The sequence below is a fragment of the Callorhinchus milii genome, unplaced genomic scaffold, assembly GCF_018977255.1.
Source record: "Callorhinchus milii isolate IMCB2004 unplaced genomic scaffold, IMCB_Cmil_1.0 Scaffold13, whole genome shotgun sequence".
NCBI lineage: Eukaryota > Metazoa > Chordata > Chondrichthyes > Chimaeriformes > Callorhinchidae > Callorhinchus > Callorhinchus milii.
Window position 1 is genome coordinate 4,720,778 of NW_024704754.1, and position 18,362 is coordinate 4,739,139.

Genomic DNA, 18,362 nt, shown 5'->3' on the forward strand with positions numbered 1-18,362 from the left:
GAAACAGCACTGGTGATCACAAGCACCATCAAAACAAACTCACATGAAAGAGTACGTTCCACCCATCCCTGTATGTGTTGTGCTGCAGACAGATGGGACTGGACTATGATGGGACTTTGAGAGGCCGTCCGCATTTGAAGAGTTCCATTCATTCTGATTTCAACCATTTTAGCGATGAACATAATTGCAGCAACACTGAACATTCCAGTGAATCTGTGTTCATTTCCATTCTCCCCCCTTCCCCCATTGCACCGAGCAATTAAAGGGAAAATACAGAATTCAATTTTGCTGGCCATTGCTGAATCATCACATTTAACCACACAATGAGAGTAACAAGCAGCACAAAAGCAAACACTTTTTTTAAAAAAGGGGGACAGAAAATGTAACTAACATAACCGATGATGTGGTGTCCTTCCTAAGCAAAAACAATAAATATCAGAAGTTGTTTTGCCACCATGTAAACACTGTAGTATTTTTCAAAAGACTAAAAACTCAAAAATAGAAACTGCAACATTTATAGTAAAGAAGCTTGTGTCTGGAGAGGAAAGACAGCAAGTCTGGTTTTACTGTACAACGGAATAGCTCGACAACTCGAGATCATCTCGACCCCACCATTATAAATGAAAACAGGACAAAATATGCCAATATGCACCTGCATAGAGTAATGAGCAGGAACAGAAACCATAGATTAAAATGAAGTTGTCACAAAATAATGTGCAAGAGTTTATTTAATATACATTAGACAATTACCAGACAGACAAATACAGATGGCTAACTAGTACCACACTGTTATATACTTGCATACTAATGTACAAACCTATCTCTTATCTTCACATCAACTGATGCACATTCTTGTCACACCTTCTTGCTGTTAGTATTTCCTAACAAAGCAACGTAGAAGGCGACTTTAATGCTGGTTAATGACTATAAATAGAATGCTCAGGTTTCTTTGCGAGTCTATATTTTATTTAGCAGTCGGTCTTAAAACTCCAAAATACTGAGGAATTCTGGGGGGGTGGGGTTAGGTATAGAATAGCCAAATAAGGAGGTCTACAAGAATATTAAACCATTTTTGGTGCAAATATGCATTATGGGAGGTTCCAATTACCAGGACTGGTTTGGATTCCATAAACAACACAGGCTGAAATTTCCCCTCCTCCTACCTCCCACATCAAAATAAATCTACAAATCAAATTGTCGTCAAATTAATTACAACCAAACAGCGTCTCATATGATGAGCAACAAATTACTTTTGTAGGCTACTTAAGCAGTGGGTGCACACAGCCAACAGCACATCTCAATGACACTAAAATCCTGTTGGAGCAAACACATTCACATCTCTAGGATTTACACTGCGAGTGTGTTTGGGACGCCTGTTTAGTCCTTCTGGTATTGGCATGTCCATCTTGGGTGGCTTGATGTTGGTATAGTTTTCTGCCATCTTGGCAGCAATGCCCTGAGTACGCATTATGTCCATAGGAGAGGGTTTGGGGCCGCCTTTGTACGACTGAAGAGTAAAGCCACCTGCCCACAAAATATATTGATTAGCAAATAGCATAACACCAACAATCTAATGCAACAGTACTTAATTGTGAACAAAATAAACTGCATAAATCAGGTGGACTTCAGTCAATCAAAAGAAACTGTGATATAATTTGCATATAATCCAAAACAAGTATAAAATTAAAGATGCATACAATTAGATGCCTTAACAGAAAATTAGCGCAATAAAGGGATGAGGGGAAGATAAGAGTAGGTAGTAAAGGATGAGTTTCAGTGAATTGAATTCTCTTTGGTCACCCTCAATATTTCTTATGTACATTCTATTTTATTAACCTTCCCACCTGGCTCAGCAGCTTTGTGACTCTGGCTACGTAAAAATGACTTGCATCTTTCAGCTGCACCTCCTTCAAATCGAGTGAAATCTCCTTCCACACTTCTAGTAGCAAAATCAGCCCCCTGGCCAAGCAAAGGTCTGAAACATTAAAAAAGAACAATATTTTTCAGATCTGTGTTCAGGTGAAATAATTAATCTATTTCTGTGTTTAGGTGTTAGAACTTAGGAAAGAAAATGTAATGAAATGGTTAATCACAAAACCATGTTTAAAATGTTCCACAGAAGCCTATGAACTGTTGTTCTAATGAAGGGCCATGTCCATGTTAATCTCTCTTTTCCAGATGTTAACTGATCAACTGTATATTTCCAGCCGTTGAGTTTTAATCTCATGGCTCTCAAACTACTTTACTTTCAATCAATTTAACTGGAATAGCTACTGTTATTTGAGGCATCTTCCTCCATTTCTCTTCATTCTCTAATCAATCATTTGCTCGTCTCCCCCCTACCTTAAAGAGCATCCTGTCTTGCACCATTGGTCAGGACACTGGGATAGAAGGCAGCTTATGTATTTTTCTCAGCTAACTTGTATCCTTCCCCCTTTCCCAGGACCTTTATATTATGCCTCAAGCCATCTGTAATTTAACTTTCATTCCTTAATACAGAGTCCTTAGAGAGCCTGGAAAACAACAGCAGTATTCAAGGCATTTTGTACAGCAACTGGATACCAACTGCCAATGTCAAATCATTTTGCTCACAAACTGAAATTACGTTTGCTACAAACTCAACTGATGTATGTTTCATGGCTAACAATACAAGTTGTGTAAAATCATAGCCTTGTGAGCAATGTCCACAAATATTTACATACCTTCGCTTGGGTATTGGTGAGGGCTGGGGAGTGACGTTGGGGGTTGACTGGGCTGATAAAGATTTCTGCTTATCGTCTCTAGGTGCATCCAAACTCTGGCCTTTAAACTTCTGTTTTTTTGAAAAACATATTAAAGCTACTGATCCAGGCTGTAACAATTCAGTATAATATTAATACGCACTGGCTCAGCTCAATTTGTACCATGATTCCTTATATTGCAAATTTCAAAGCAATCAAGGTTTTTTTCCCATAAATAAAGGTTTATAAAAAGTCCTTGGTGTAGTGCAAACTGTAGTTTCAATGACAAGACTACTACAGTGAAAATTCACACCAGTCCACCTGGCATTAAGCAACGTTGTTAGAGAACAATACAAGGAGTTTTATTTTGCACATAAGGTGCCAACTTGATGCTTGAATCAGGATCATTTTGGTTCATTAGCACTACAATATGCTGAGAACACACTCAGTATATCAGTATATTTAGTCCGAAGATTAAGAATGAAAATGCTACATTATTTAACTCAGAGCTTTGCAATCTTTTCATTTAAAAAATAAATTAATATTTAGCATGTAATGTCATTCCTCTCCAAAATTTGTTCTCACCTGTAATGCTTCCCCTACCCGGTGGTAACTGGCTTCCTCTGCGATCAAGCCTTTATGTGGTTGGTAACCTGCATCTGTCAGGCCTGCTTGCTTCTCAAACCGCTGTATGCTTTCCTGTGTCTGCTCTGGAAATTCAAACAGTGGAATTGTGTAAAACCCATTAAGGAACTTGCCTGCATCGTAGCATCTTAATACACATTTTATAGAAAGAAAACGTACATGTTATTGTTCAATAACGAAATTTACAGTCACTTAACATCAATACGTGCTCTTTGCCATCTAAATTAAATTGTTTTGTATTCCAATATAAAGAAAATATTTATACAACATGTTTGTATACAGTAACATCTATACACAATTTCTATTTAAATGAAACATGCATTCTGTAGATATGAATACTACTTTACTGTTAAAGTAAAACTCTATGAAAGGTTTCCCATCAGCATTGAGTCACCAGCTCAGTAAATCTCCAGGCTGCGTTTTTAAAGAGACAACTTACTTGTCATGAGTGAGCTCATGACTGAAGTTGCTTTGGCTTTCACCACGTTGGCTTTGTTCAGGTTTCCAGCTGATGATGGAATCACAACCGAAGACACAACACCATTTTCTCCATCGTCATCCTGCAATAAAATATGAAAAACTGTCATTCACATTTCCGCACACAAAAGTGGGTAAATGAGAAACAATACTTCACCTTGGTTATAATAATCTTTGCATTTGATATAGTGCTTTTCACATTTTCTAGATGTCTCAAAGCGCTTCACAGAATATACTGCAAAGTGAATTGACTGTATATTTTGTGGGCCAATTGCGCACAGCAGTGTCCCACAAACAGTCATGGATTGAGTGACCAAAATGTTATCTTTTTTTTCTTGAGGGATTATTATCAGGCATGTGGTGATTACAATTTAAACTAAACTGTTTTGTATTCCAATATAAATATAATATAAATAATTTGGATGGTTCCACATCAATTATAATTGTATTAAAACTACATCTTATTTTACAAATGAATGCAATAATAATTACATTCGATATATTTGAAAGTGCCTTTCACATCTCCACAACATCTCAAAGCGTTTCACAGGATTTACTGTAAAGTATAGGGATTTTATTTGTAGGCAACACAACAGCCAATTTGCATACATCAACGATCCTCAACCACTCATGAAACGAATGACCAATTGTATCTGGTTGGAAGGGCTACTGCAATTCCCAAACAGGAGCAGTTTGTTAGGCATGAAGATTTCTAGAAGGCTCAGTTCTACAATTCGTCAATAGTTTACCTTAGACAATTGTTGATATTTCCGCTCTCGGATGACAGGTTGTTTCCACAATGTATTGGTTCCCATGTCAGCGGGCGGAGGTGTCATTGGTGATAAATCTTCCAAAGCGTCATCATAACTGAATGCTCTACGATGCATTCCTACTGGTAAGGACATCTTTCCCAGCAAGTCACTTGAAGAATATTCAATGGCTGCAACAAACACGATCAGCGTTTATCCTCATCATAAACAACAAATTACATTTGTATCGCACCTTTCACGTCAGTAGGAGGCTCAAAGCGCTGGACAGTCAGGGATCCAGACCGGAGCTGGTGGTTGGGATCAGGAGGGGGTGAAGGGGAGGGTAGGAGTAGGAGGGTGACCGAATGCACAGTCAAAGAGGAGGGTCTTGAGACGGGTCTTGAAGGAGGCGAGGGAGGGGACAAAGTGGAGGGACTGCAGGATGGAGTTCCAGAGGGTGGGGCAGAGACTGAAGGCCCACCCGCCAATGGTGTGGCGGGGAAAGGCGGGGGACGTGAAGCCGGAGCCTGCGAAGCAGAGCCATACTTCGTCCTAATTACACAATCAACCTTTGTAACTTGAAACTCATCAAGTGGCTAACAAAAGGATTAAAACTGAAACGCTGCTGAATTCACTCGGGACAATTTTGACTTATTAAAAATGTGTATAACAAGTGAAAAATCTGATTACAGGTTTTAAAGATTGGCCACGGGGCACCAAATAACTCAATTAACCACGAAGGGTTTGTAAAACTGAGCCAAAATCACCCGCAGGGAAAGGTAGGAGAAACAAGGCAAACAAACGAGCCTAAAATTACCAGGAAAGTTAATTTGATGCCATAACAGTCAGGCACAGTTTCCCTGCGGGATTCTCCACAAGAAAATACAAATAAACCCTTCAGAATCCTCCGCCTGTTAAGAAAGTGCAAACGCACGGGCTTTTACTTCTTATTCTTACTATCCTTTAATAATAATCCACCAGTTTCATGGAAGACACAGAAGAAAGCCATCTCGTCCCTTTTCTGCCCTCAACGACAAAATATTTTTTTTTAACAACAACGACAACAACGCAGAGAACAGATCTGGAATAATAATAATAATAATAATCCTTGCATTTGATATAGCGCTTTTCACGTCGAGAGGACGTCCCAAAGCGCTTCACAGAATAGACTGTAAAGTGAATTGAATTTAATTATAATAATAATAATAATAATTCCACACAAAGCAACGGCCCAACACTGACCAGACAGCCCACCCCCACCCTCAGCATCTACTATTAACGCTATTTATAATATTTATGGTAATATTTATGATAATAATACTTTGTTTATGAGGCGTTCGCTGTGACAACAACAACCCGCGCACTGGATGTTGCGCGTCGTCGCGTCGGTCGAGACGCCTCTCAACGCGCCTTCACGGGATATCACAGTGCGTTTTGTGGGCGAAACGATTAAATAATAAGAATTATAATTTTCTGTAGAGCTCTTTAATAATAATAACAACAACAACAGCAATACGGTCTACGGGAGTTCAGAGCTTTTGGGGCCGAGGATTAAACGCGGGTCGGACACTGAGGCCGATTCCTGTTGTGACCTTAAACCGACTGAGGGGGGAAACTCAAACCCCGTGTCCCCGGGGGCCGAGAGCCGGGGCCGCCCGCACGGGGAGGCCCGAAACCCAACGGGGAGCCGGGGGTGACGGGGCAGCGGAAGCCGGGCCGGCGGGAGGCCCACCGGGAGACCGGACACTTACGGTCCTGATGCGGGTGATGAAGAAGCCGCTGCGTGTCCTACGGGAGCAGCGGGGTGCACTGAGCGCGGGACGGGAGCGGGTGGGGCTGGAGCATGGTGCGGCGGAGCCGGGAGCCGGGGCTCAGGCCGCCGGGGAGGAGAGGGAGAGGAGCCTCCGGGACCGCTCCAACCCCCGTCGCGGGTGAGGCTCTCTGCGCACGCGCGCGCGCGCGCACTCTCTCGCGCAGCCACCGTTACTCCCTCCCCACGTGACCGGTACTGCCGCCTCTCCCACGTGACGGTTACGCCCTCTCCCACGTGACCGGCACCGCCCCCGTTACCGCCTCTCCCACGTGTCGGTTACTCCCTCCCCACGTGATCGGCACTGCCCCCGTTACCGCCTCTCCCACGTGATGGTTACTCCCCCCCACGTGACGGTTACTCCTTTCCCCACGTGACCGGCACGCCCCCCCCTCCCCCCCCCCGCGTTACCGCCTCTCCCACGTGACGGTTACTCCCTTCCGCACGTGACAGTTACTCCCTTCCGCACGTGACAGTTACTCCCCTCCCGGCGACCATTACTCCCCTCCCCATCGCTTGGGTACCGTTGACAGTCGGAGTGAGCCGCAGAGCCCCGGCGCTGGTGGAGAGTGTCCCAGAGCGCTGGACAGCGGCGGAGCACGAGGCTGAGCCAGGGGGGGGGGGCGGGGGGCCGGGGGGCGGGGGGCCGGGGGGCGGGGGAGGGGAGAGGGAGGGGAGGGGGTGTGAGACCGTAACCACAGTCCAAGAGGAAGATCTTCAGACGCGACCTGAAGATGAGGAAGGAGAGGGCGGTGTGTGTGCACGTGTGCGCGCGTGTGCACGTGTGTGCGCGTACACGTGTGTGCGCGTGTACACGTGTGTGTGCACGTGTGTGCGTGTGCACATGTGTGCGCAAGGCCTGGTGGGTCCGCATTCAGCTGCCTGCGACCGGGGGTGGGGGGTGTGCGCGAGCGCCGGGTCACTGACTGTCGGTGTCCGGCTGCCGGCCCCTGGGCCCGCGGTGACAGTCTCCCACACTCAATGACTGGCCGACTCACTCGCATCCTCCCTGACTGACTCACTGATTTATTCCGGTGATGTTCGTTTACTCTCACGTCTGTCCCTCAGACCTTTGTAACACTTTCTTTATATTTGCAGGAAGGGGGGTCTCCTTTTTCTGGTTTGATAACAACAACAAAGTTACATTTATGCTCCCGAGGTGTTGGGACTGTTAAGGGTTTATGTCTGAGCCGGGGGTTGCAATCAAGAGGGCTGGAGAGGAGGGTTGGCTGAAAGCGTGGGTAAAAGGAGGAGCGTTTCACCCACAAAATCTACAGGCAATTCGCTTTACAGTATATTCTGTGAAGCGCTTTGAGACGTCTCAAAGACCTGATATCAAATGCAAGGATTATTATAATTATCAAGTCTTGAGACGGGTTAAGTTTTAGAGTAACGTGTGTGCGCGTGCGTGTGTGTGTTTTTTTTTAAAAAAAGTTTACCCAGCAAATAAGAGTCCTGTAGCTCAGTGGTTTGAGCACTCGCTTTGCAAGCGAGAGACCTGAGTTCAATTTCAGGCAGAGTGAAACCTTGGGCAAGTTTCCTTACTCCACACAGAGCCTAATAATAATCCCTCCAAAACCAAAAACAATAATAAATTGGTCATTTTCAATCCATGACTGTTTGTGGGACATTGCTGTGCGCAATTGGCTGCCGCGTTCGCCCACAAATATACAGTCAATTCACTTTACAGTGTGTTCTGTGAAGCGCTTTGGGACGTCCTCCCGACATGAAAAGCGCTATATCAAATGCAAGGATTATTATTATTGTTATTAAATAACATCTGGCCCGCCTTGACTGCTGGGAGAGCTTTACTTTGCTTAAGTGTTGGTGAGCAGAACACTCGGGTAAAGGTGAAGTGTGGGGAGGGAGTGAACTGAAAAAAGGCTGAGTGTCTGTGACAGAAGGTGAGAGAGAGAAAGAGAGAGAGACGCCTTTGCCTCCTCCCTGACTATAATCGCAGGTAAAATAAATCAGTTGAGCTGCTGCAAACACACAGAGCCTTAATCGGATTCCCACAATGCACAAAGGACGAGACTGAATCTCTCTCCTGTGTGTGTTTCCCTCTCTCTCTCTCTCTGTCTCTCTTGTTGTCTGTGTTTGTGTCTCTCTCTCTGTCTCTCTTGTTGTCTGTGTGTGTATTTCCCTCTCTCTCTCTCTCTTGTTGTCTGTGTGTTTCCCTCTCTCTCTCTCTTGTTGTCTGTGTGTTTCCCTCTCTCTCTTTTTGTCTGTGTGTTTTCCTCTCTCTCTCTCTCTCTTGTTGTCTGTGTGTGTGTTTCCCTCTCTCTCTCTCTCTCTTGTTGTCTGTGTGTGTTGGTTGGCAGATGGGCCTATTGCAGAGCCAGTGTCTGAGCGGGTGAGAAAGAGAGAGAGAGAGAGACTTGTTGGGTTGACAAAAGTGGACGTGTGGGGAGGGGGAGGAGGAGGAGGAAAGGCAACACCGATGCCTCCCTGTTGTTGCCGGGGCTGAACCCGACCACTTTCCCCCCCACTTCCACTCCCTCTCTCTCCCTCCCCCCCCCATCATGTCTCGTCTGCGGCAGTTGGGGTTGGCGATGGGAGCGGCGGTCGCTGTCCTGGGGAGCGCTCTGTTCATCTCCTGGAAATACTTCCACCGCAAAAGGCGCTGCTCAGAAGAGGAGTACGAGGTCATTAAGGAGGTAAAAAAAAAGGGGGTCGGTTGGGGGGGGGAGGGAGTGGGGGGGGGGTTCGTAAACACAATGACTTGACCGCACTGTCTCGTCCCAATGCCCTTTCCCTTTTGCTCAACATGGCCACGTGTAGCTGAACTGATCCTAAATCAATAAAACTTGTCCCCCCAATAACCCCCCCCATTCCCCCAATAACCACCCCCCATCCCCCCCAATAACCACCCCCCCATCCCCCAAATAACCATCCCCCCCATCCCTCCAATAACCATCCCCCCAATAACCATCTCCCCATCCCCCAATAACCATCCCCCCCATTCCCCCAATAACCACTCCCCACCACCACCCATTTAGCCTTAAATCCCTCAAAAGCGAATTGCGGATAATTGTTGGCACAGGTTTTTAAAACCTGACCCCTTTTTTGATGGTAGTTTAAAATTCCTGAACAGTGTTTAAATCAATACAGTAATCGGAAATCTCCGCAGCAATATAATACGATTGCGGAATAGGCTATTTTAATGGATAGCTGGCGACAAGAGACTTCAGTGCGGGGCCAGGTGGCCACGCCAGCCCCTTAATCCCTTCTCCTGGTTTAATATAATTTAATTAAAGCAAAGATTACATTCTGGAATCAGCTTTACAGTTTTCCTTTGCGCCGCAAGGGATATAGGTGAATGCTACCAGGGTAGAAGTTATACACTGAGTAAGTTGTAAATAATAATTATGGATTATCAACAACTGCTTTACTTCAAAAACAACTGGAATATGCTATAAGACATTTGAGAAACACAGCGGATTGTTGAAGAGCAATCACTTTCTTAAAAAAAGTAACAACGCTGTTATATCACATATATTTTCTATACGCCCCTCCGAGAACTTACTGTATTCTTTTATTACATTTGGTACAGTTTTGAATGGTAGTGGAGTGTGATTTTAATCTGACCATTTTTACACTCTTTATTTTGTTTTGTTGTTATAATCAATAATAATCCTTGCATTTTTGATATAGCGCTTTTCATGTCTTCTAGATGTCTCAAAGCGCTTCACAGAATAGACTGTAAAGTGAATGGACTATTTGTGGGTGAAACGCGGCAGCCACAGCAGTTGTTCCACAGATTGTTCCAATCTGACCGCACTTCCTTTCATTTTATCCTGAACTTGTTGTCTCAGATTTGCTTTCTTTTTACCCTTTCGGTTTGGGCTATATATATATATATATACAGTGCTTGCAGCTGCAGAACACACCAAGGAAACAGAGTGGGAAGAGAACCTGAGGAAAAAAAATTCCAGCCATTCAGGACAGTTGTTAGATCTGAAAGCTAATTCACTCTATTTTTTAAAATAACTCACCTCTGTTCTGATCTGATTTTCTTCAGTTTGTGAGGGTATTGCACTGAATGCATGCTATAGAGCGAGGGATCTTACCATAACAGCAATCTTATCATAACAGAAAAGCTGGTATTGTATTTGACTGGAGACCAGAGTTGGTTGGTGCTCTGTGGAGCCAGTTTGAGTCTACAACAAGAACTTGCACTTCTAAAGCGCTCTCCATGTAGGGTAGCATTTCAGAGCGCTTAACAGTGGCGGAGCCCGACTCCGAGCCAGGGGTGGGGGGAGGTGGCCCTAAGCACAGTCGACGAGGAAGTCAGGCAGGACTTGAAAGAGGGGAGAGGGGGCAAGGCGGAGAGATTGAGGGAGTGTTCCACAGTTTGTGAGTCTAGCCCATATCTAATCACTGTCATTCAAGCTCTTTCCATCAGTTGGATTATTGGAAGCCCTGCTCCTGACTATTCTGTGTTTTTTTTNAAAGACAGATGCAAGAGATAAGCAGATTCTTGTTCTGGGATTAGATGGTGCTGGGAAAACCAGTATTCTGAACTGTTTGGCAACCAGCAAAGTGAAACGTAGCACAGCACCCACCCAAGGCTTTAACGCAATGTGTATACACACAGGAGACTGCAAACTGGACTTCCTGGAAAGTGAGTACGTGTTGGAGGTTGAACAGTAACTTGATTGCTAGTAAATTGCTAAGATTTCTGCTTTGTGAAACATGAAAATCGGTCCAATGGCCAAGTCCAATGGGTTTTTTACAGAATGCTGCACTGAAACCATACACAGGGAAAGTAATACCACTAATGTGATTGCACGTCTTTTCTTACAGTTGGTGGCAGCTACAACTTGCGATCATACTGGAATCTGTACCTAAGTAGAGCTCAGTTGCTGGTGTATGTGGTAGATGCTGCAGACCATGAACGTTTGCCTCTGGCTAAGCAGGAGCTACATAAGCTGCTGAAAGAAGATCCACAGCTTCCACTGGTGCTTTTGGCAAATAAACAGGTGAATTTTCCTGTGTATGTCCTGTGCTCTGCTGAGGAAAAGAGCTGATACTGAAGCCTTTTTTGTCATTAATGATTATGCACCTCAAGCCGTCTTGCTCAGCGCCTTTGGGCATCCTCCTGACGTGGAAGACGCTACACAAATGTAATTGGTTCTTGTTGCTGGAGTCAGAGAGCAATTCACCATATTTTCACTGCTTGGAATCAAAGATAACTTTTAATAAACCTAATAAAAATGTATTGCACTCGTACCTGGCACATTCTAATGACAGGTGAAACCAGCACGAACTATTCAAATATTTTTTGATGAAATGGTTTGGGTAATGTGCATAAATAACGTTTGGGCGATAAGAAATATTTTTTGGCAGGTCTCATAGAAAAGCTAATCATAATGGTACAATTTGTACTATAATATACAGGAAGTATTAGGTTTTTAACATGCAATAAGTTTTCCTTTCAACAAATGGAGGAAATGATGTTTCATAGATTCATTAAACTTTCATAAAGCAAAATTATTCTTTTTAATGTTACTATATAGCATATCTATCATTAATTCAATAGTTCTGGTTTTGTTCTTCCAGGATGTTGACGGGGCTCTTAATATTTCTGAACTTCACAGAAATCTTTCACTCCATAATGTGAATTATGAAAGAAAGCTTTTCCTCATGGCTACTAACGTCACTCAAGATGGAACAGATGTCCCAAAAAGTATCTATGATGCCAAGCAAGTTATCACTCAACTTGTCATGCCAAAATGAGCAAACACTTCCACATTTATGGAGAGGTGATAATTGCACAGCATAATTCATCATTGTCCTTTCATAGTTTACCAATAGGTCAGACCAGGAGGTGAAAAATAATAATTTACTTTTGCCAGAAATTAGATATCGATAATAATGCTTCCATTTGATATAGAAGCTTAACACATTTTCGAGACGTCTCAAAATGATTCACAGAATAGTAAAGTACAGAACAGTACTTTACTAGTACACAGAACAGTAAAATGAATTGACTTTTTTTGTGGACGAAACGCAGCAGCATTTAAGATTAGAAAAATACATAAAACTAACACTAATTGTCATTCAATTTAAAACTACACCATATAAAAGGCACAATTTTCTGAACTAGGATAAACGTTTTTGTAAGAAGTTTAGTTGTCAGCTCATTTTAAAATAATGTTTGTTTCTCCTGTGCTGATAGGGAAGATAACCATTTCTAGCTGATCATCTTATGTTTAAGTACCCTTTTTGGAAACCATAGAGGTAATGAAGACTAGAGATGGATGTGGCTGGAGCTCAATTTGAAACATATAATTCTAGTGTGGTCACTTTCATATCTTACCATTCATTTCAAACCTCATTTAGAAACTTAAATGAACTCTGTCACGGTCCAAATCATTAATATGTGGCGTCAAAACCTAAAACCCTGAATCATGTACTTGCAAAGGGAGTATTTGCTGCACAGCAGATAGCTCATTCAATTTACCATGTGCTGTGGACTATCTATTTTTTCAGTTTGCTTTTTGCAATATTGTTTTATTTATTCCCAAACACTCCAAATGTCACAATGTTCACAAAAGACCCATCAAAATTACTAACTGGACCACCAGTCTGATCAACAACAGAATCCATACAACTTTAGAGGCCTCAAATATCCCATGTGCATAATTTAAATTGTCGTTAAGTTTTGACATTTCATTTCAAGGCCAGTTTCCACAGTTCTTAAAAATAATTGGCTAAATCTTTCCAGTGTTATGTAACAAGAAAAAGACAAATATTCTTTTTGTGGCAGAACATTTTTGGCAGAACATTTTTTTCAAAAAGGTAATAGAATACTCATTTAAAGGATATTAACAAACTGGAATGAAACTTTCCAATAAAAATAATTTGACAAACTAATTTTCATTTGTGATCGATAACCTTGTGTATTGATAACAGGTTTTGCTATGAATGAGTGTGTTTTTGGAAAGTTGTATTTGTGGCATGTTTGGTTTAAAAACAAATAAACATACTATCGTAATTAAAATAGTTTTTTTAAATGAATTGATATTCTCAATTACAATGTACCTTCACTACCATTCTCAATGTTCTCTTCACCAAACAGTTGCACTTCAGAGTTGTGCAGTTAACTTTCACCTAATCGATTCTTGTATGTATTACTAATGAACAGGAATTTATAACTAGGAGTATTAGAACATTTCATTAACGTGCAGATTTGTTCTTTCCTGCTTTCATATTTTGAAAAAGTCAGTCAAGCATTATCTTAGAATAAACCATGAAACTGATCCAAAATAAATTCCAGGTTTAGATGATAGCCAAAGTGCATTTCCAGAAAGTGTGGAGGTTTTTTTATCTGGCATATATTGTTTTATTTTAAAAAATTACAAGTCCAGTCTTTAAGATGTTTCCATCTCATCTTTTGCCAAGGATTTCAAAAATGCAGCATGCTCATCTGGGTGAATTCTTTTGTAGGCTTCAATTTTTTTCCTAATTTGATTTGGTGTGTCCTGGTAATAGTTCTTCTCGTCTCTTGCCATAGCCTAAATGAAAAAGAAGATATAAATGACAATCTTACAGGCCTAAGCTTGTGAAAATTGAATGAACGGGTAAATGTACAACATGATGTGGCTCAAAGGTTCCCAGGGTCAAATTCACAATAGCTAAACAACCCTTTAAGATTCTGTTTGAATTGTATCTTGTCAAAGGACTATCTCTACTGAAAATTCACATAAAAGCTATTGTTTTCTAAATATTTCATACCTTGTAATTGTCCTTGTAGTTTGTGATCATGTGCTCAACATAATCAATCAGATCTCTGGAGAGTGAAGTCTTTTTCTCTTCTGGGAGGTTAGCCTCTGCTTCTAGCTCTGCAGAGTAATGGTAAATGTCATTGTGTTATGTGGACAACAACTTCAATTTCACTCTACAAAGTTAACAGGAGATTTCTTCCAGAACAACAAATTACATTTGTTTTAACACCTTTCACGTTGGGTGGACGTCCCAAGAGGCTGGACAGTCGGATTTGGATCCGAAGAAATGGTTGTGATTTGGAGGGGTGGAGGGCAGGGGTAGGACGATAAAAGATGTGGTCGAATAGGAGGGTATTTAGATGTGCCTTGAAGGAGGTAAGGGAGAGCGGAAGGCAAAGGGACTATGGAATGGAGTTCCAAAGGGTAGGGTGGGGGCAGAGATGCTGAAGGCTTGACCGCCGATGGTGGGATGGGCCGGGCGGGGTCATAGACACTTGGAATGCGTGAGGGACCAGTGATGGCTTTTTAAAGAAGTTGTACAACCAAAAGTGAAAGACATTGCAAACTTTCCCTGAGAACTGCATACAAACCGTTAATGACGTAAGGCTTTAATATAATGGTTTCCTCTCTGGCAGAGGCCATTCCCTGTATCTGTAAGAGAGGTTGAAATTTTGATCAATATAAGAATGACTCATTCTTCTTGAGTTGGCCCTAGTTGTACACAGTACACACAAGGACAACAATAATTGCAACACTTTTTGATAAGTCTTTCTTTCAGATTTCCCCCCCCACCAAAAAAAAAGATGGAAATAACGAATGGTCAATCAGCAATACTAGACTGTGATACAGATAACTTTAGATCATCCGTGCTGCAGAGATTTCAATCACTTATCAATAACACAACCAGCTAACAGTACATACCTTGCCTTTCTTGATGGGAAGCGTCTTGTTCGGGTCCATTGCCAAACCCATTTGAGCTAAATTCTGAGCAGCCGATTTATTCTGGTCCCACGCTCTCCTTATCTGATCGCTAACAGACATAATTATCAAATTAAAGTCAGTTGAGTGGGAACAGTAATGATTTAGGGTCAGTCAGAATAGTAATAATTCTGTAGGAATAATGATAATAATTTGGTCACTCAATCCACAACGGTTTGTGAGACGTTGTGCACAATTGGCTGCCGCTTTTCGCCCACAAAACATATAGCCACTGCACTTTACAGCATATCCTGTGAAGCGCAATGTATGTAGTTTTAGCGGGTTGGACTCCAGCAGTTACCCCCAACGCACACTCTGGGGTCCTCTTGCCAACCTGCGACTAATACTCTCCGGAATTACGTCAGCAGGATGCCTCTCTTCAGGGAGAGAGAGCCCGTTCCATTCCATTCCAACAGTCTATCTCTGGGCGTTTCCGGGTGTGGGTGGGCAAGCGTGGAATTCATTCCCAGTTGGGTTTGGATGCTCTTTAAGCGCGGCGACGGGTTTCCGCAGGTGTCAAGGCACCCGGCTGGCCCCCAAAAAAATCCGTGAAGCGCTTTGAGGTGTCTCAGCGGCGCGGTGAGGCGTTGGTGGCAAATAAAAGACAGCAACGATAACTCGGTCAGGCTGTCGGTGGGGGGCGCGGGCCGCTGGGCGGGCAATTGGCTGCCGCATTCCTCCCACAAACCGTGACAGTCGGTTCACCTCTCGCAGTATATTCCGTGGAGCGCTTTGAGACGTCTCGAAGGCGCGAATGAGGCCCTGAGGCAAATGCACGGATTATGATTATGATTAATATTATTATATTAAACGCAGCAGCAGCAGCAGCAGCAGCAGGAGGAGGAGGAGGAGGAGGAGGAGGAGGACAGACTCACCATTCGATCCGCGGGGCCGCTTTCTTGTTCATCCGTCGCCTGATCTTTTTTCGGTCGGCCTCGTAGTTGAACTTCTTCCTCCTGTTCTTACCCTTGGCTTTGGGCATCTTTACCGGGGCGGCGGCGGAGAGAGATGGGGGGAGAGAGGCCTAACCCCGGGGAGAGAGGGAGAGAGGAGCCTGGGGGAGAGAGGCCTAACCCCGGGGAGAGAGGAGCCTGGGGGAGAGGCCTAACCCCGGGGAGAGAGAGAGAGAGGAGCCTGGGGGAGAGAGGCCTAACCCCGGGGAGAGAGGGAGAGAGGAGCCTGGGGGAGAGAGGCCTAACCCCGGGGAGAGAGGGAGAGAGGAGCCTGGGGGAGAGAGGCCTAACCCCGGGGAGAGAGAGAGAGGGAGAGACCGAGGCCGAGGATGAAACGTGCGGAGCCCTCGGGGCCGCCCTTTGACCTCTGACACTGTGACCGTCGCGGCCTGTGATTGGTCCCCGCTCGGCGCCTGCGCACCGACCCACTTGACTGACTGACTGACTGACTGACGGGAAACAAGATGGCGGCGCCCGTCCGGGAGGAGGTGTCGCTCAGCAAACCGCCCGTCATCGAGGGCTTCCATCCCGCCCCCAGGCCCCGGGAGGAGAGCTTCAGGGACAAGTTCATCAGGAAGACCAGCGAGAACCCGTTCGTGCCCCTGGGTGAGTGACTGACTGACCCCGGGAGGCCAGAGACGGCGCTGTGGTTGATGATGACCTTGGCCTCTCGCCTCCAGATAATAATAATAATAATAATAATAATAATAATAATAATCCTTTGCATTTGATATAGCGCTTTTCACGTCGGGAGGACGTCCCAAAGCGCTTCACAGAACACACTGTAAAGTGAGTTGACTGTATGTTTGTGGGCGAACGCGGCAGCCAATTGCGCACAGTAATGTCCCACACACAGTCGTGGATTGAAAATGACCAATTTATTATTGTTTTTGGTTTTGGAGGGATTATTATTAGGCTCTGTGTGGAGTAAGGAAACTTGCCCAAGGTTTCGCCCTCTGCCTGGAATTGAACTCAGGTCTCTCACTTGCAAAGCGAGTGCTCTAACCACTGAGCTACAGGACTCCACTGCAACAATCCTTGCAGTTCATACAGTGCCTTATCGCGTCTTCGAGACACTTTAGAGCGCTTCACAGAATATACGGTAAAGCGAATTGACTGTATATTTTGTGGGTAAAATATTTGTTGCTGTTGACTGCTGTGCACAAAACACAGTCACTGCACTTTCCAGGAACTGATGCCCTTCAACACGTTTTGACATTATCGGTGCAATGCCAAATGCAAAGGTTTTTATCATTTGTATTAATTTTGTCAAAATGTCTTGAGGCACTTCAAGGGTAAACTCCCTTCTCTTTTCCAATAATGTAATGCTTCACTCAACAAATGGCACTCTGAATCTGCTGAAACATTGTGATCTGGAAAAGTGCTGCTGTAATTGCGAGGGGGGAAGACTCTGAATTATTTGGCTAACGCATATTTTCTGTATTTCAGGAATGTTAGGCACAGCTGGTGCTCTGACCTACGGTCTAATCGCTTTTAACCATGGCAAGACTCGACATTCACAACTTTCCATGCGAGCACGTATCTTTGCCCAAGGTTTCACCATTGTTGCTATTGTTGTGGGTGTGGTAGCCACAACTTTAAAGCCCAAATAAATGCAATTTCTGCCCATCTTTTGGGAAATGATGTAGGAATATCAAGTTGTTGCAAATGCAAGACAATATACCTAGGAAATTTCTTATAAATGCACTAAATCTGAAATACCCAACAATCAAATGGCTTCTATTTGAGGAACAAAATTTTTAATCCAGAACCATTAAAAGGTTGGACAATGCCAGTAAGTTTGTAAGATAGCAGTTGTTTGCCTTCTCTACCTACCTAGCGAATGCTTTAAGATGCTGCCATCTCTGCAGTGTAATAAATGATGTATAAGTGTTTGCTTAACTTCATTTTCTTGTGAGTGTATTTTTGTCATTGTTACCAAAATGTGCATCTGCTCCAGTAAAAGCTGGGTTTAAATTGGTGATCTTGAAAGGTTATATTAAAATTCATTATATGCTGAGTTTAATGCATTCATTTCTGCACCACTTAGAAACTAAAGATACTGTTTTGTGGATTTTATGCACTTCTAGCATCAGTGAACTTGTCCTTTCTCTCCCCTAAACAGAAAGTTCTCCTCTACTTCATGTGATGTCCATGGCCAGAAGTGACATGACAAAATCACTAATAAAATACAAAAATATTGAAGGAAATCATTAGACTAGTTTAAATATAAGGATTTCTTTAGAGATTTTGTGGGTAGGAAATTGGTTGGGATGGAACTTGATATTTGTGCACCACCC

The 18,362-nt window shown here is 43.4% G+C and overlaps 4 protein-coding genes across 4 annotated transcripts; 2 read left to right on the top strand and 2 right to left on the bottom strand.

The window, feature by feature from the left end:
* Positions 1-688: 688 nt before the first annotated feature.
* kiaa1191 (KIAA1191 ortholog) lies at positions 689-6,601 on the bottom strand. Its single transcript, XM_007906238.2, has 7 exons — positions 6,343-6,601; positions 4,592-4,782; positions 3,805-3,925; positions 3,306-3,430; positions 2,703-2,812; positions 1,845-1,975; positions 689-1,524 (listed from the first exon to the last, which is right to left on the bottom strand). The coding sequence occupies exons 2-7, from the start codon at positions 4,745-4,747 to the stop codon at positions 1,307-1,309; spliced, it is 861 nt and encodes a 286-aa protein (XP_007904429.1). The 5' UTR covers positions 4,748-4,782; positions 6,343-6,601; the 3' UTR covers positions 689-1,306.
* Positions 6,602-8,670: 2,069 nt separating this feature from the next.
* On the top strand, positions 8,671-12,490 carry LOC103186950 (ADP-ribosylation factor-like protein 9). Its single transcript, XM_007906240.2, has 4 exons — positions 8,671-9,058; positions 10,857-11,025; positions 11,208-11,383; positions 11,964-12,490. The coding sequence occupies exons 1-4, from the start codon at positions 8,924-8,926 to the stop codon at positions 12,138-12,140; spliced, it is 657 nt and encodes a 218-aa protein (XP_007904431.1). The 5' UTR covers positions 8,671-8,923; the 3' UTR covers positions 12,141-12,490.
* A 1,235-nt stretch (positions 12,491-13,725) lies between these two features.
* nop16 (NOP16 nucleolar protein homolog (yeast)) lies at positions 13,726-16,171 on the bottom strand. The gene is made up of 5 exons (XM_007906239.2): positions 15,985-16,171; positions 15,053-15,161; positions 14,722-14,782; positions 14,142-14,248; positions 13,726-13,921 (listed from the first exon to the last, which is right to left on the bottom strand). Exons 1-5 carry the CDS (start codon positions 16,089-16,091, stop codon positions 13,778-13,780), a joined length of 528 nt encoding a protein of 175 aa, XP_007904430.1. The 5' UTR covers positions 16,092-16,171; the 3' UTR covers positions 13,726-13,777.
* Positions 16,172-16,474: 303 nt separating this feature from the next.
* Positions 16,475-18,082, top strand: higd2a (HIG1 hypoxia inducible domain family, member 2A). The gene is made up of 2 exons (XM_007906243.2): positions 16,475-16,668; positions 17,512-18,082. The coding sequence occupies exons 1-2, from the start codon at positions 16,527-16,529 to the stop codon at positions 17,673-17,675; spliced, it is 306 nt and encodes a 101-aa protein (XP_007904434.1). The 5' UTR covers positions 16,475-16,526; the 3' UTR covers positions 17,676-18,082.
* The last annotated feature ends 280 nt before the right edge of the window (positions 18,083-18,362 follow it).

Excerpts from the sequence above, each read along its gene's own strand:
- kiaa1191 (XM_007906238.2), bottom strand. The coding sequence starts at position 4,747 with ATGTCCTTACCAGTAGGAATGCATCGTAGAGCATTCAGTTATGATGAC. Across the intron at positions 2,813-3,305 it reads GGGTAGGGGAAGCATTACAG|AAGTTTAAAGGCCAGAGTTT; the intron begins GTGAGAACAAAT and ends TCAAAAAAACAG. Across the intron at positions 1,525-1,844 it reads TCACAAAGCTGCTGAGCCAG|GTGGCTTTACTCTTCAGTCG; the intron begins GTGGGAAGGTTA and ends TTTTGTGGGCAG.
- LOC103186950 (XM_007906240.2), top strand. The coding sequence starts at position 8,924 with ATGTCTCGTCTGCGGCAGTTGGGGTTGGCGATGGGAGCGGCGGTCGCT. Across the intron at positions 11,026-11,207 it reads CAAACTGGACTTCCTGGAAA|TTGGTGGCAGCTACAACTTG; the intron begins GTGAGTACGTGT and ends CTTTTCTTACAG. Across the intron at positions 11,384-11,963 it reads TGCTTTTGGCAAATAAACAG|GATGTTGACGGGGCTCTTAA; the intron begins GTGAATTTTCCT and ends TTGTTCTTCCAG.
- nop16 (XM_007906239.2), bottom strand. The coding sequence starts at position 16,091 with ATGCCCAAAGCCAAGGGTAAGAACAGGAGGAAGAAGTTCAACTACGAG. Across the intron at positions 15,162-15,984 it reads GCGGCCCCGCGGATCGAATG|CGATCAGATAAGGAGAGCGT; the intron begins GTGAGTCTGTCC and ends TATGTCTGTTAG. Across the intron at positions 14,783-15,052 it reads TTCCCATCAAGAAAGGCAAG|ATACAGGGAATGGCCTCTGC; the intron begins GTATGTACTGTT and ends CCTCTCTTACAG.
- higd2a (XM_007906243.2), top strand. The coding sequence starts at position 16,527 with ATGGCGGCGCCCGTCCGGGAGGAGGTGTCGCTCAGCAAACCGCCCGTC. Across the intron at positions 16,669-17,511 it reads GAACCCGTTCGTGCCCCTGG|GAATGTTAGGCACAGCTGGT; the intron begins GTGAGTGACTGA and ends TCTGTATTTCAG.